The sequence below is a fragment of the Lipophrys pholis genome (assembly GCF_963383615.2).
Source record: "Lipophrys pholis genome assembly, chromosome: 12".
Taxonomy (NCBI): domain Eukaryota; kingdom Metazoa; phylum Chordata; class Actinopteri; order Blenniiformes; family Blenniidae; genus Lipophrys; species Lipophrys pholis.
Genome location: NC_137641.1, coordinates 7395715 through 7413168, shown reverse-complemented (window position 1 = coordinate 7413168; position 17454 = coordinate 7395715). Strand labels below are relative to the sequence as shown.

The 17454-nt window shown below is 43.1% G+C and overlaps 1 protein-coding gene across 3 annotated transcripts in view; it reads right to left on the bottom strand.

Annotated features, from left to right (window-relative positions):
• Positions 1 to 17454, bottom strand: part of wdr7 (WD repeat domain 7) — a 124370-nt gene that overhangs the window by 87828 nt on the left and 19088 nt on the right. For all 3 annotated transcript variants that reach the window (XM_080477221.1, XM_080477222.1, XM_080477223.1), the window contains exons 15-18: positions 13735 to 13949; positions 6172 to 6405; positions 5801 to 6094; positions 4313 to 4509 (exon numbers count right to left, since the gene is read on the bottom strand). In XM_080477221.1, the coding sequence (XP_080333347.1) occupies positions 4313 to 4509; positions 5801 to 6094; positions 6172 to 6405; positions 13735 to 13949 (940 nt within the window). The remainder of the gene's footprint in view (positions 1 to 4312; positions 4510 to 5800; positions 6095 to 6171; positions 6406 to 13734; positions 13950 to 17454) is intronic.

The following is a 17454-nucleotide window of genomic DNA, read 5'->3' as shown; positions in this document are numbered from 1 at the left end:
CTGCCAAAAAACACAACGAGAACAAGGTTTTTATTTTAGTTTTTTTTTTTTAAATCTCTGTGTGTGCATGTGTGTGCACGTGTGCGTGCGTGTGTGCTTGTGCGTGCGCTTGTGCGTGCGCAGGCTCCAGCCTATTGGATTTCGGCTGGAGGACACAGTTCCTTCTGAGCAGACTGGAGGCGTCTGACTGTCAGTGACACACAAACACTTCCAATACAACAATCAATCGTCTGGCCCATTGGAGTTGCCAGGCAACCAAAACTTCCAGGAAAGGTCCTCAGTTGACAAAAAATAAATAAATAAAAAAAAAAAGATTGCCACATTGAATTACAAGATAAATGTCCTGTGAGATTATAAATCACAATAAAAAAGCTTGATCTAAATACATTAAATACTCTGATCCAATAGGAAGTAAAGAGGTGCTTTATCACGATCCTGATTGCACAGTGGTCTCCCTCGTTGGGGTCAAATTGTCCTGACTGTGCATGTCTGATACGTGACATCATCACCTGATGCTTCAGACGCGCTGCTCTGAGAAAAGGCTGGTGGAGGAGCAGGACTGATGGAGTCAGAAGACAAAACTGCTCCTAAACAAAGAATTATCTCCTCCTGGTCAGACTCGGAAAAGGGAGTTTTGGTTTCTGAAAGATTCATCAAGAAAATAAATCCATCTTCAATACATATTATCCAAGTGTATAAAAGACAAAGAAAACATGATTGTTTTAAAAAGGAAGTGACTCCTGTTTCCACTTTATTTCTTGGTGGCAGCTGTAATAGTAGCACGTAATATAACTGATATTAGCAGACACTAAAGCTCATTTATTGCCTTGTAAAAACATACATGCTGAAGGATGCAGAAATCAAGTGTCTTAACAAGTGTCACCAACTTTAAACTGAAGAGAAATGCTGTTTTAGAAGAGTTCAGATCTATTTGTATAGTCAAAGGAGGACACGGCTGAACAATAAGCTGCATTTTTATTAGGAATTAAATTTAAAAAGAAAATAGAAAAGATGTTTTTTGGGGGTGAGGGGCAGTCACTTTTCTGGTTTGAACGTTAGATCCTGTAAACTTGTACTTGGGGGAATAAAAATGGAGGAAATGCTTGAAGATGTGTTTTGTCATTTTAGCGGTTCAGCCCACCTAAAAGTTTACTGTCCATGATTTGAAGTGGGGTTAGGGTTAGGGGGAGGGGGGTTTCAGGACTCGAGCAGCCCTCCTCGGCTGAATCGGGCTGAAGAACCATTGTTGTGGTTGTTATGATGAAATACTAAAACACTAAGAGCGTGGGAGTGCTTCTTCTTCAAACTCTGGCACAGCGAGAGGAATCTGTTCCAGCGTCATAAATGTAGGATGGCGGATATGAAAAAGACAAAAACCAAAACACCTTCAAAAATTGACAAGTGCAGCTGTACAGAACCGACATGGAGGACGCCCCGGAAAGCATCCTGCCTTGAATTTTGGACAGGAGTCTTCAGTTGCTGGTCTGAAGCAGCACAATTAGCCGATGTGATCCGGCAGTGGAGAAGTTCTTCACACGGGGAAAAGTAATGAATGAGTTTTGAAAAGTTTGCAGGTTGTTCACTGGTTATGGATCTGGACGGAGGATGATGAATTTGTTCCAACTCCCGACAAACATTTTCAGAATTTCTGCAAATAAATGTTTCTCCATTTGAAGGTTTAGAAGCATTTTTGCAATTTAGGAAATCTTTTGAAATTTTTAAGATTAAAAATAGGCAAATTTATATAATTTAAGTATACAATTTTGTATATTTTGTAAGACAACATTTCAACAAATGCTGTCGTAAAGGTTTTTTTGAACATTTATTGCACTTTAAATATAGTTTTTCAGACACTAAGACAAAACCAAAAGAAGAATTAAAGCTGCGAACAGCGTTGAGCCGGTCCTATCACACCCACGCACATTGGAATGTGGTGCATGCCGAGCTTTTGTGTGCGTCAGAGTGCGATGGAAATGTGAGCAAACAATATTACATGAAAGTACAAAAAAAATGACATTTCTGATCCACTGTCGACCGAGATTGGCTGTATCATAATTCCTTACATTCCAATAGGGTCTCAGCCAGCTCTGCTCTGCTCAGTAAAACTCTACATTTTACAAATAACTACAACCACTACTGAGCTTTAAGCTTTTCTAAAACAAATATGAGCTCACAATCAACTGTTCTTGAAAAGAAATGGTACAATATGTTTACAAAGCACAGTATAGGGTTTCTGTTCATTCTTGAATTTCTCTTTTGTTATTCATTCATACATTTTATTAGAATGTTTTTCTAAACAAAACTCTACGAAGGCTTCAGAGCCGGTCCAGTCTGACAGCCGATCCAGCTGCCGGTCCAGAAGATGATCTGGCAACCGGTCCTGAAGCCGGATCAGTGGCCGGATCATCAGCCAGACCAGAAAAATAAATGCTTACTCAACGGTAAAGCACAAAATAAACACTCCTGACACACTGACATCATTGGTACTCGGTCACCAACAATCCACTTTGTTATTCGGTAAATGCACATTTTTAACGCCCTTTATGGTTTTATTAAGAAGCAGCCGATGCAGGCAGAGCAAAGGACTCTGATCCTGGAAGAAACGGCTCTTGACCTTCAGCCGCAGCTTCAGTCTGTCACATTGGCTCTGGATGCAGATTGAACTAAAGTTTCTGGGCCTGAACATCCATATACTTCTTCTCCTCTATACTTCCAGTCTTGAGTTTGGCGACCGGGTTTGGATGCCGTTGAAGTTGATGGTAAGGTGGGATAGTCAGGCGGGTCCTCTGGCCTGCTCTGCGCGGTTTCATTCTGGGGAAACTCTCAAAGTCAATGAGACCTCCATCCACACTTGTTCTGGTTGCTGAGTTCTCCCATCGTCTGGATGAATGCTGAGTTAAAGTCTCCAGATGTGTGCAGACCACACCTCTGGGCTTTCCATCACACTTCACTGGTTCTCGGTTCAGGCTGTGGACGCAAGTGAGGCCGAGGTTTCCATGGCTGCTCCGAGCATGTAGCGAGCAGCCGGAACTCCACTGAGACACTCGCTGACGTAGAAGATCAATTCTCCAATAACACACAGAACTTGCCGAACCACAGATACTGTGCGTCATCTTGGTTCATGAGATCTGAAGAAACTCAATACTTGTGTTAAACACTTGGCGGGTTAGCCTCTATCCATGAGGTTCATGAGCAGCTCACCCTTCACTGTCTTCCCCTCTTCAAAGCAGGAGTGAAATCACCCTAAAAACATTCTATCTATTTGATTCAGCAGGAGGCCGAGACGACGGAAACACGGCAGAAGAAGAAGAAGAAAAGTCAGATAGGTATCTTCCTCTGAGTCTCTGCCTGCTTTATTATGTCTGACTCTGACCCTCCCCGCAGGAATACCTTTGAAGCGGAGTTGACCAAACGATGAAATGTTGTGTTGATGTTACAGCAGCTGGACCCCTCGACCTCCACGTTAAATCTTTCACAGCACAATGAGAACTCAGACAGACTAAACAATCAGCCTCACACCCCGATGCAGGACAGTGGCTGTGCTGCTGGTATATCTGTGTGTGTGTGTGTGTGTGTGTGTGTGTGTGTGTGTGTGTGTGTGTGTGTGTGTGTGTGTGTGTGTGTGTGTGTGTGTGTGTGTGTGTGTGTGTGTGTGTGTGTGTGTGTGTGTGTGTGTGTGTGTGTGTGTGTGTGTGTGTGTGTGTGTGTGCGTATAGAGTCTCTGTTGCTGTGCTTTTGAATTCAGTTTCTGCTCCAGCTTGTTATTTTTCAGCTGGAATCGCTGATGACGGATCACCAGCGAATCCTGCAGAAACCAGATATGTCGATTATATTCTGCGATTTGTCCAGGTTCTGTGGGAGTTTTCATTTACCAGGTCTTTGTGTAAACCCGGCACATGGTTCTGACGTGGGACATGAAGAAGGTGAAGATCGAGCATCATTTCAGTTCTTCTGACAAGCCTGGATGTTGTGGTTTTGAAATTCAAAAGCGAGAAACGCGTCTGAACAATGTAGAGTCGGGATCTTGCCATTTGGGAAGCGAGCAGCTTAGGAAACCTCCCAGTTCTAATGTGACGTCAACAAAAGAAATAGAATTTTCTGATAGAAAGAGACAACCAAAACCTTTTGGCAGTTCAAAACAGTCAATTCTATTTTTACGCACCGAGTTCTCCACAGTAAAACAGTTGCATTTCTGAAGGCAACATAGAGAAGTCATGCTGACTTATTCCCTCTGCGCATTGGCCTGTTTGGTTTCAGCCCCTGGTGTCAAAACGATTTCCCATGATATTCGTGGAACTCTCCTGTGCGTTACCTGGCCGGAGCTTTCTTCATGTGCTCCCCTACGAAGGTGGCGTTGGTCATCCCCATCAGCGTGTTGGCCAGCGAGATGACGGACAGCAGGTGCTGAGTGGTGACGGCCCTCGACACGCCGTACGTCCCCTTCCCAACGATGTCGGGCAGCGTGAGCTTCCTGCCCGTCAGCAGCGACAGCTGACGCAGCAAAGACTCCTGGGAAAACAGAGGAGACGGTGTGAGGCATGAACTCCTCCGGTGGGAGGTTTATCTGACCTAAAGATGCATCATCATCACATTGGTTCTCACTGGAGTTTCTCTAGATTCTAATAGGAACCATTCCACAATAAAATAGAACAGAAATGTGAAAATATTATGTGAAATAGTTTTATTTTATACATTATTGCCAAGTAGTGAAATTTAAACTGTTTTACCATAAAGTCATCATTTACATGATATTATGTTGTTACACTGAGAAACTTCCCAACAAATAAGTTTGGTTATTATGCTGTAATATGGTCATATGCCAAACTTTATATATTTTTTGATATAAAAGGTTTACTCTTTAGACTGATTATTCAACAGGTTAAATGGTGACACGTCAAGGTTTTTCATATACATTTAGTATCAAAATCATGAAATTCTCAATCACAAAACTTAATGAGTTTATTGATGATAATAGATTTAAGTGAAATATTGAGGCTTAGTCTAAAATTATCACAATTTATAGTGGTGATATATATATTATCAGATTATTTTAGGAATTGTTTTAAACCACACATTAAGGCATTTAATATATCTTTGATAGGTATTGCATGAGACATTCGCATATCACATTTTATAGTTCAGTTTTACATCGATTGTATCAGATTAAGTTATATTTTCAAACATTTCCACATGAAATTAAATGTTATATACAATTATTTTGTATTAAAAGATGTTAAGATTTGTTTTACTGTGATGTTATAGCTTTGTGGGAATAAATCAGCACAATCAATGATGCCATAAAGCAGAATACCTTTTTATTATATCACCCTATAGTGTTAAAGAGTAAAATATTGTACTTGTATCACTTTATTTTATGAAACATGGGCCTGTTGTCATATACAACTTCACTACTTTACTCGGTGGAAACATATTACTATATAACTTATAAAAGATTCACTATCAAACATCTTAATATAACTTATTATCACTTGGATTACAGATTATTTTAGCTCAGTCTCTGACTTAACAGGGGTTTCTTAACAGCTTCAGTCTGGTTAAGGACAGATCAATCTTTCCATCATGGTTTAAAGGTGTAGTTCTGGTCGGTGGTATAGGTGGCAGTACTGAGTCACAGCAGTTTCGCCTGTTTGCGTTAACCCGTCAATCATTATGCCCGTTTTCTGAATGAGACCGTCTTTATTAGTAGAACCCTTTCAACACCAGCTGTGGTGTCTTCATGCAGCCCGAACACTCCAGTAAAGTCTGTTTCTGAATTACAAGTATGGATGTGACCTGTCACCTTGAAAGTGGGCAGCATGAGGGACATGTGTCCTCCTCGGGAGATCAGACCGAAGGAGATGGGACAGTGCGGTCGGAGCATGCCCAGCCGCTCCAGACAGATGCCGTCCAGCTGCTCATTGAGGCCCCAGGCGTGCAGGCAGGACATGAAGAGCTTGGCCGTGTCCATAGTCAGGTTGTACTCCAGCAGGCTCAGAGACTTGGACTTCTCCTCGCGCCTTCTCATCTCCTCCTCCTCCTCCTCATCCTCGTCCAGCAGGTGCTCCTTAATGGTCTCCTTCATGGTCTCCTTCACCTGGTTTCACCAAAGAGGGAATGGAGCGTCTCCAAACTGTCTGCATGGGTTCAATCGGATGCCTGGAGTTCACAGACCTGTTTGAAGATCTTGTTGGCGAGGAAGGAGCCGCCCTTGTCGGTGCCGGCCTGGCTCTTCTGCAGCGTCTCTGGAGACACCAGAGTGGGGTTGGGCCTCTGCGCCTCCTCGGTCAGCAGCTGGATGATCACTGCCTCCACGTCAAAGAATAGCACGTGCATGTCGGGGTCCGTCAGGTTGGTCTTCATCGCTTGGACCACCAGAGCATTGTGGGAGTATTTTGGTAGGTTTCCCTGCAGGAGAGAGGGAGAGAAAAAAAAAAAAAAGAGTGTGAGCACCAATAGGTATCAGATTGCATGTGTCAAGCTCAAGGTCCATGGGCCAAATGAATTTCTGTTCGGAATATTCATACATCGCAAAGCAAAAACCTTCTCCACGTCCCGAAAAAACACAACGCTGTGTAAAACCAGCATGAAACACATAATGATGAGCACAATCTGAATAACATGTCTCCTGTCTGACAGGAAGCAGCAGCAGTACTGGATCCCCTCGGGTCCGTGTCTCCACTCAGCTCTTCTCCCTGTACACCAACAGCTGCACCTCCACCCACCAGTCTGTCAAGCTCCCGAAGTTCGCAGACGAGACCACTCTCATCAGTCTGATTACAGGTGGGAGGCCGAGCGTCTGGTGTCCTGATGCAGGTTGAACTGCCTGGAGCTCAACGCTCTGAAGACAGTGGAGATGATTGTGGACTTAAGAGGAGCACAGCCCCCTCACCCCCATCAAAAAAGCAGGTTGGGACTGCCAACGCTGTATGAGTAAACCTCATTTGCTCAACCCTTCACCCGATGAAATTATAGAAGCAACTCCAGCTGAATGAAGCAACGCAGAGGGTGGATGAATGGATGGATGAGTCATCAGATGAACCTTGTTACCTGGAATCATTGACGCTACATCATGTTGAGGTCAATATAGCTTTTGAGAGCTGAAGTGTTTGAATCCTTACCCCGAACCCAAACCAGTGTTTGAATCCCTCCCCACAATACGTCCATCTGCCCCATTCCTTTCTCTCCTTCTGTCTCCAAACTGCAACCAGAACAGCAGAAAGCCGCCACCTTGCAGCCCGGCTCTGCGGAGGTCTGATCCTGTTGAAAGGGAGTTACTTATTTCCACTCTGGCTTATGTTTGCTCAAGTGGAATTGTTGGGTTTTTCTTTGTGAAAAGCTGTGAAATGACGATGTTGCATTTGGCGCTATACAGATAAAATTGAATTGAATTAAAGTCCAAGATAGGTTCAGAGTGAGGCGCTTGGTTGTGATGTTGAAGGTTTTAAGTAAAGGTCGACCAAATCCAGAGTCATATGGAGGTAAAGGAGGATTTCTTTTTTAATGTATATATTTGTGGATTTGAGAAGCTCTTTCTGGTTGGAACCTTTTACTTGAATAAAATTGATTGAATTGAAGCAGTTGGGCTGTGACTAAGAGACACGGAGAGAACAATAATCCACCAGGGTGACTCCAGACTGACTGGGAAACAATACACCTGCAGCCGACACACACACACACACGCACACACACACACACAACACTGTTGGACATGTTGAAGCTTTGCTTGTGTGCAAAAAGGGATTACATTTTGTAACAAAATATGCACATTCTAACATTAATACATACACACTTTGCATATCGACAATAAAACACCACATCTGTTGGGTTTACTGAAGAAGCCGTGGTTACACACGTCCAGTGGAGCATGCGCTCTGCAGGAAATGTTGGTAAATAATGCAAACATCGGGTGGGTTTTGTCTCCACTGGGGGATCAGATTTCTATTATTACATATATGTGCCTCATTCTCATCTCTATGCGTCTGTGGGGTCAAACGGTCTGTGTGTGTTTGGATGGAGACACACTGCCATCTACAGGCAAAAAGACATATGACATATCACATATCAGCCACACACGCGCACACACACACACACACACCTAAAACAGAAGTACAGTTTTCTACAAAAAAGTCAAACAATTCAAAAAAACTCATCAATATTTTCAACCATGTAATTGTTTATCTATATATATATATATATATACATATTTGTACTTAAATATATTCAACGATTGTGCATATTTGAAAATCTCTAAATGTTTTATATAGTTTGCGAGGCTCCATTTATTACTGACACACATAATGCAGATAAATCAAAGATAATACTGAAAAAGTTCACCAACATGAATTCATTTTAATATCAAACTTTAAGTTTGTCATTTTGACAAGGTTTGAATTTTGAAAGTCAAACGGCAATAAAAGCACAGATAATAAAATTAGGTTGTTTTGTCTATTTTATCGTTTCAATGATCGAATTAATCAAAATTAAAAGTTCTGATCAGATATCACTCACCACTCTCTTAAAAAATAAACTCATTTAATTTGACTTCAGTATTATTGGCATCACAAGCTGAACCATAGTATCACCATAATGTCAGAGTGTTTAAAATAATGAAGTTGGAACTGTTACCTACAGTAAACTATTAAAGGAGGACACTTTAAAATGGTCAAAAACAATGTGAAGAAATATTTACATAGAAAAGTAATATTTCTTTAATTTAAAAAGAAATGCGGTTAAAATGAAAGACTGTGGTAAAAAACCTTGGCGCAAATACTTCAACCCCCCCCAAAAAAAAACATTTTATACACATGAAACTCAAAATTTATTGAAAAACTCTGTTAATCTGATTTTCATCCCAAGAGAAAAAAATACCTCAACAGTCAACAAACGCATCTCACAGCGAAACACGTTTGATGTCATAACACACACGTACGCACACAGCATCATGGAAGTAGGTCTGAGGTTGAAAAGGTCATTGTCCTGCAGGGCCCTTCTGGCAGAGCTCAACACACATCAACACATCCAGTTCACACCGTGTGCACATCAAACACTGGACATTCATGGCGGGGCATGAAGTAGAGACAGAAAGTGTCGTTGTCAGCGTTTTGAAATACAATTTCTGATGACAAAAAAAGCCTTTTTCACTGACCGAGGACAGGAAAAAATCAGCAACCGTATTAGAGGCTCATTTTAGCCAAATGGGACCTTTGGTCCTGAGATTTTACATTTCGGAAAAGATTCAAAGAGTTTTCATCTGATGTATTTGAATGATAACTTCAAGCATTACTTTGCTCCTTCTGTGTCGGTTCAGAGTCAAACTATGAATCTCTAATCAAAGCCGTTATCACTCGTGAAATCACCCAATTAATGAATCACTTCTCCAGACTAACAGTGTTGAACGTGGGAGCCAACCGTCTCTCATCAGCGTCACCTGAATCCAGAGCCAACTAGACCTCACACACCGAAGGAACAATCGTATTTGTTGCATGGTGCAATTCCTGAAACCGTCTGTTTGGGAACAGCAAACACCAGCAAACAGCAATGATTTGTAATCCAACCATATGTGCACAGTAACTTTCATAAAGCAGCGAGGACACGCAGTGAAGCTCCTCGGTATGGAGTGATCACTGCAGAGGCCAGGCGTCGCTGATCATCCTCCAAACTCCATGACTGGAGCTCCGCGTTAAATCCCCTACATTCTCCATTTAATCATTCTGCAGTGAGAATATGGAGCTGAAATCTAAGGAAGAAATGTTCCCAAAAGTAAGCTGTGTTACTTCACCATTAACTATTAAATCAGATGATGTATTGTGGAGAGAGAGGGGAGACACACACAGACACACAGACACACAGACACATGCGCACACACACACACACAGAGAGCTGGGTAGAAATGTCTGGCTTGATGGTCTGACATTTCATGATCATTATCTGTCATTACACGCAGTGGGGGGATACACAGTCTAACACTGAAACACTCACACTTCAGGGACGGTGGGAGGTTTGGAGCTATAATTTGTGTTGATATGAGGAGAGAAATGACAGAAAGGTGGAAGGCAGAGAGAAGAATGTGCTTCTGATAGAGCGGCGAGGACAGAGCTGTGATTATGGGCAGTTATGGCAGGAAAACCCCGGGAGACACAGACTGTACAATAAAAGTGACACACAGCGGGGAAAACAAACAACCCCAAGGTTAATGGGGGTGTGTGTGTGTGTGTGTGTGGGGGGGGGATACAAACCCAACAGAATAAGGGATTGGATGTCAAGCTAAACAGCTTCCATGTGAACCTGTAGAAGTCAAAGTGGACCAGCGGGTTCAACTAAACGCTGTTCAAACACTAAATAATTCAGGGCGTTTTGTTTTGTGTGCTGGGACGCCCGGTAGGGCGGGGCTTCCTCTGTCAGGTCAAATCAGATCTTCAGAGTGTGACGAGTGAACTTCAGATCCCCCCCGAGAGGTCCAGCTCAAAACAGCTCAAAGCAAAAACACACCATCCATAGACGCAGAAAAAGAAAAGAAATAACTATTTTATTGAGCTATTTGTGGAAATGTGGATGAAAAGTACTCTCAGTTAATAAAATGACCATTACATAAATTAAACATGCATTTTTATATTCAATTCTGCTGTGTAGCTTTTTCTTTTTGATGATATTGAGCTTATAATGGAGGTTTTCTTTCTGTGGCAGCTTTCTGTTGCCATACAGTGACATCTAGTGGTCCCAGGCAGTATTTACCTGTATATTATGTTATTTGAGTTTCTTTTTAATTGATAGAAGTCGCATTACCTAAAGACCTAAAACATGTGGAAACTTTATTTGGAAAATATAGGACAATTGGTGTTTTTTTATGAAAATATGACATTAACAATAACTGAAGTTTCAGGCAGTGTAATATAAAAGCAGTCAGAGCGGCAGTCCTCCAGCATGGTAAATGTTAACGCTCACCTACTTCTGCATCCTACATTCCTTTCAAGCACCAAATCCAGATTACAGAGCATCTTCCTCCTAATTCAGTGAAAGCTGGTTTCTATTTGAACCTCAGGTTTTGTTCCTCACTAAATTCTGGTGCCCGTCTTTCTTTATTTGCTTTGAGGTTGTTGTTTTGTTTGCCATTATGAGATTTAAGATCATCCCTTCCCTGGGAGACAGCAGTGGTCTCTTGTAATCACACACGCGCGCTGTGTGTGTGCGTGTGCGTGTGCGCGTGCGTGCATGTACTCGTGGCCTTAGCTTTGTCTGCAGCAGAGCTGTGATTGGTCTCTGACTCCAGCCAGTGGTCAGAGGTGAATTGTTGATGCTCGACACGATGAGCTGAAGAAGACGGCACAAGATGTCAATTTCACATGAGACAGATGTTCTCATCTTGACACAGAAACAACTCACATTTTCTCTGGAGTTTAATTTGCAATTAGAAATTGTGGAGAGACAAACGATCCTGTGTGTTGTCGAGGCAAAACGTTTGTCACTTTAGCCTTGAGATGAGGAGGTAACCTCTCAATCTCAAAATATGACAATGACGTTGGCTCAGTCTGGATTCCCGTCAGGTCGACCATACATCAAGCTGAAAATAACACTTTACCTTGGGTTACACATTTATTGACCCAAGACAGTTTCTGCGGTTTCCACAGTAATTCTATGCACTTGTGATTGAGGAAATGAAGATGTCAGCTGAGTTGTTGCTCTGCTCTCCAGCATGTGATAGATCTATTGTTTAGCAAGAGCCCTGGTGAACGCCGCCGTCTATGCTTTACTTGCCTGATGGCAAGAGCAGGAGACTTGAGGGATGACAGTCTCAAAGCTGAGAGGTTATGAAAGTCTCAGCTTCAGAAGCTCCTGTGAGGCACAGAAAGTGTGTCCTGCAGCTCCGTCACATCTGTGCTGCCCTCAGGAAAAAGGCCCCACAAACTCTTGATACCATCAAAATGCATGGAATTGAACGGCCATGAATAAAATCCAAAGAACAATGCAGTCAATTAAATATGACAGATGTCTCTGCAGTCTAAAGCAGAGATCCTCAAGCATTGGGCCGCGAGTAACTTTCAGTCCTACTCCTGTGGGTCGCAGGACCACTTCCCACCACTTGAGGCGGTGACGTGTCATTCAGTTGTTGAACAACACTCCAACAAGCAGCAGAAGAAGAAGACAGCTGTAAACTTCGGACTGAAGTGTTGGAGAGGTTTTTAAAACGAATAAGAAGAAGAAGAAAGTGATGCTTCGCCCTCCTCAAAGCAGAAATATGATGGCAAGAACAACCCTGACTTGATTACGTTGGGCTTGTGAACGGAGTCCATGATGAGCCTGTGTCTTTAAATGACAAGTGCATTGTGGGAAGTGGAGTCGTAGCATGTGTTGGTTTAAGGACGTGTAGTTTTTGTTGTTCTGCTGCACTCTGGTGTTAAACTGCAGGTGTGTGTGTGTGTGAAATGAGTTTGTCCGGAAGGTTTTAAAAGTGGAATAAACGGCTACAATTCCACAACCACTGGCGTCTCTCCTTCTCCCTCCATCATCTCCACGTCAGAATTGACCCGACAGACAGCTTGTTACCAGCAGACACCAGCCACGAGTGAAACTGTAGTAAACCAGGCTCTGATGATAACCTGGAAGAACAGACATCACAAACGCTGCACTGCTGCTGGTTTTCCCACAGCATTTTATTTTTCAGAGTATTTAAAGCAAAATATGTTTGGAATTCAGATTTTTTTGTGTTTGTGTGTTAATATTGACATGAGCCTTTATATTTGTTCTTGCAGAAACTTAAGTTGTGATAATTGCTCTCCTGTTCAGTGTTGTGTTAATCTGAGGCCCTGTTTACACGACAACGTTTCACATGACAACACCTAATCCGTTAAAAAAAGGAGTGTGTTTACACTGCAGCAGTGGACACAGAGACAACGTTGTAGTTAGTATGCCGGGCCACTGGAGGGCGCTGTTGCTTGATTTTGTAATGAAACTACTCAGACATGTGCAGAGAACAATACACTATAAATGTGAAGAAAATGGAGAGAACCCGACATCAGCATGGACTGATGATGCATCGGATGCTATCAGGGAGAGTCTCAACTATTTAACTACTGATCTGGACGATAAAACTAGAATATAGACCGTGGGTCGTACCACTACACGGCCGCCATGTTTGTTTACAACTGAATGAGCAGGAGAGAGGGGGAGAGATGCACATGCGCAGTAACAGGCTCCGTCAGGAGGGATTTGTGCCGTGAAAGAATCTTTCCATCTTGGGAGCCGGATTAAAAACTTTGCGTATACAGTGGATCAACACACTGGCGCCGTGTAAACGGACCCCCCAACAGTAAAGAAAGTTTTGCGGATACACTCAAATTCGTTGTCGCGTAAACGGGGCCTGAATGGGCTTGATTTACTTATTGAATACAAATCAAAGCAAGACTTGCATCAGTTGAAATGAAAGTGTTAATACTGTATTTAAATGGGCTCTGGGCCACTTTATACTAGGGAAGATTGGGCCCCTGGTGTGAACAACACCAAACTGTGAACAATTCCTTTCAGATAACATGTTACAAACATCTAAAGAGAAAAGCATCAAAACTGCACATTTGTCGAGCCAGCAGTAGAAAATGTTTTTTTAGCACAGTGAGGGACTTATTACACCAACGGTCCATCTGATGAACTAGTCAAAGGATGAGAATGAATAGATATGGCACAAAAAGCCAATTTCCATCTATAAAAAGGGAAGCTCCCAAGCAGTTTTGTACCCGTCCTCACCTTGTCAGCGTTGTCAGCTGCGAGCAGATTGGTGGCGAGGGTCTGCAGTTTGTGCTGAGCCATATTCTTGAGCGCCGCCAGGCTGCGGCGGGTCATGGCCTGCTTCAGGTTCACCGCAGAGTGGCTGAGGGCGTCCACGGTGGCCGGAGCCAGCTCGTCGCAGGCATTCAGGATCTCTACAGCCGTTATACCCATCACACATCGGTCCAGGGCTCCTAAGAACAACAAAAAATGTTATAGGGTTGAGGATGAATTGTGATTGCAGGTGTGGCGGTCTGGTTGAGGTCAGCAGGGTATGAAGCAATCCACCAGAACGGCACCGGTGTAAACCAATGTACCGGTCAATTATGAAGAAGAGAAGACTCATATTAAGAGAGCAGAAGATGGAAGTCAACAATCACTACGACGACACTGGTCAAAGGAAGCACTGATACACTAATGAGGCCGTTCAAAACCTGGAAACAAGTTGGGGAAGGGACATCTGGTCTTCTCTGCTCTGCATAATTTAAGGGGGGGAAACACACCGAGAAGACACTTTCTAGAATCTAAAGCAAACTGACAATAGCTTCTGGGAGCTTTCTTTTAATGTGTTCACCGGCGTTTAGCCGCACTGCTTTGGCCGAGAGAGGGACTGGTGCCTGCTGTTAGGTCAGTCTGACAGTTTCAGAGGAAAAAAAGGTTGTTTGAGACAATTAAAACAGAAGCTGAGACACTTAGATGAAAGAACATGATCGGACTGCACAGACGTTGAACCCGACTCCACACAGCACCTCTCAGATTGATAGTGCTCTTTCAAAAAAAATTAAATAAAGACACCCATGGTGATCACCGATTCTCTGACATCGAGACAAGATGGAAATGTGAAATTGAGCTGCCTTAAAAATAAATTTAAAAAAAGACTCTCTTTCAGTCGGCTCCTCTTTTGAGTCCCGTCACATTCTCTACTCGATTTCTTTCCATCTCTTCCCTCTCGTCCTTGCACCATATTTCTATTTATATCAGCCTTCCAATCTCTCCAATCCAGTCTCCCACTTAGTGTGAATGGATCCTCTGTATCATCATCTCTCTTGAATAATATTCAGCTGATAGATGGTGGTCTCCATTTCTGAGACTGAAACAATTCTCAACCCTACCAGAAAGAGAAGTATCTTTAGAAAGACATCATTAGCTGCAGACGGAGCCCACATCAGTATTGGTTCTAATATTGAGTGAGAGGAGAAGTGGCACCATTATACCTGTGTGTGTGTGTGTGTGTGTGTGTGTGTGTGTCACTGGTGATGAAGGGCCTGTGAGCCACTGCTCTATTACATGTCCAACGCCTGACTACACACACACCTTCCTTAATTTCACACTCAGCTACCCTGCAATCTCCCAGCACTACAGCTCATTCAGGTCTCACACACACACACACACACACACACACACACACACACACACACACACACACACACACACACACACACACACACACACACACACACACACACACACACACACACACACACACACACACACACACACACACACACACACACACACACACACACACACACACACACACACACACACACACACACACACACACACACACACACACACAGCAGTGCAATGTGTTGGTTCTTTAAAGTCTTTCAAGTTAAAGGAATACTTCGGTGTGTGTTGGCTTCCTGATCTGCACCATCACATTACTCAACAAGTTCCTTTAACCAGCATCAAATTGTGCAGAAAACTCAGTGAACCACAGCCTCCACTGAGCGCCTTGATAGCCGTAAAAAGTCCAATGTGGCTGACGAGTGAGGAAGGCAGCAGTCAAAGTTCCTTCAACTTCCATTGTTTATAATTCTGCTCTCTGAAATATTCCGAATAATTGTTTTAATTCAGACACGTGCCAACGGGACAGTTTTGGGAAGTTGTGTAGTTTGTTTTTTTTAACGTTACAAAAGAGACGACTGTTCTCCATTGTTTTCAATTCATTATACGAAGCTAACACGCTGTGCTAACAGGGGACCAGGGGTTAAGTATGCTGCCAACAGAGCAGATTCTGCAGGACCGGAGAAGGACAGGAAATCCTAGTCCAGCACTCTCCCCCCCCTGGTCCCGCGTGGCGTGGCTGAAGCACCGTTTTGTCCTCCAACTCCCATGGCCATAAACAATTTCTTCGTGCCACAAACACATTCCTTTATCGTGCTCAAAGTGCAAATACATCAACTGGCCTTTCCAGTGATTCCACCAATCATTTAAATTGTAGCGGTAAACAAGCAATGATTACAGCGCTGACTGTGGTCAAAACCTGTATGCGCTTCCGGGTCAGCATTCACCTACCCTTGACAGGAAACCTTCCTTTATATACACAGAGCGCCACCCAATGGCTATACCAATAACCTCCATTTGGCTTCTACAGTCATTGAGCTATGAATTCAATGCAAAATAGTCCTGGACCACGGGTCGATGCGGACCTGGTCCAGGACCACTACATCTGTTCCGCTAGCATCGCAACAGTGGATCAGGACAGATTTCAAAGTCCGAGACCAAACCTCTGTCCCAGACCACTCTGTTTGTGGCATGCTTTATTAGTGGACAAAACAACATCTCAAAACACACAAAAAGTTAAAGATGGGTTTGGTAGATTGCAAGATGCAATCTGAAAGGAATTCTACCATTATTGTTCAAATTTCTGCTGATATTGGGATTAAGTCATGATTTTTTTTTTGTTTTTTCTCTTACAATGAAGACAGTCCTATTGTGTGACCTGTTTAGGTTTAGGACTCAAAATAAACGTCCATTGGGAGCCGTTTGGGGGTTCAATGTTTTGCTCAACGACACCAACTGAGCCACAGCCGCCCGGCGGTAGGTAAACATGTTGGGTTTTGGTTTCTGTATCGACACTCAAACCAGGCAGCAAACATCCCAAAGACACGAGACGGATTCTACAAAATATGGTACAGATATTTATGATGAACAATAATGAATCTGTTCCTAAATCCAAGCGGTAAAGTTTAGTGGACCCCTAACCGGAGGAGCTAATCCAATTCCCAAATCATCTCAGTGATCTTTACATAGAGGAGTTATGGACGTACTCCTGTGCTAGGAGTTAGCATCCATTTTCCACAAGTTCTGTAGCTGATAGCGCTTTTCCACGAGTACCTACTCAGCTCTACTCGACTCGACTCGTCTTGCTTCGACTCAGCCTCGGTTGTTTTCCATTATAATGTAGTTCAAATTCATCGGAGCTTTTCTCCGTCACGCACAAGTAACCACCCCCAATATGATGCAGAGCGAACATGCATCGGATATCAGCTCAAATAATAAATTAAATAGTATGTATTCCTATATATTTATTAATAATATTACAAAGTGTGGATGGTTACGATCACCAGTTCCCTGTTCACCAGTGAACAGGGAAACCGGTTCATCTGAAACACTGGTAGTATTCGTGGCTCGGAGACCTCCTGATACTGGTAGTGAGTCGCTCCATCGAGCTCCTGCCGAATCCTCTGGTCGCCACCAGACAAAGAAATGCCTGCACCTCGTTGTTGCTCCACGGGGTTGATATCTGTGCGTCTATCTCCGTTTGTGAGCGTACTTGTTGTTCTTGTACTAACACATACTGGGTGAGCGTCAAAAGCGAGGCAAGTCGAGTTGAGTAGGGCTGAGGAGGAGGAACTCGTGGAAAAGTGCCATAAATGTAGCTAAATACTTTTTGAACTTTACCTGTAATTG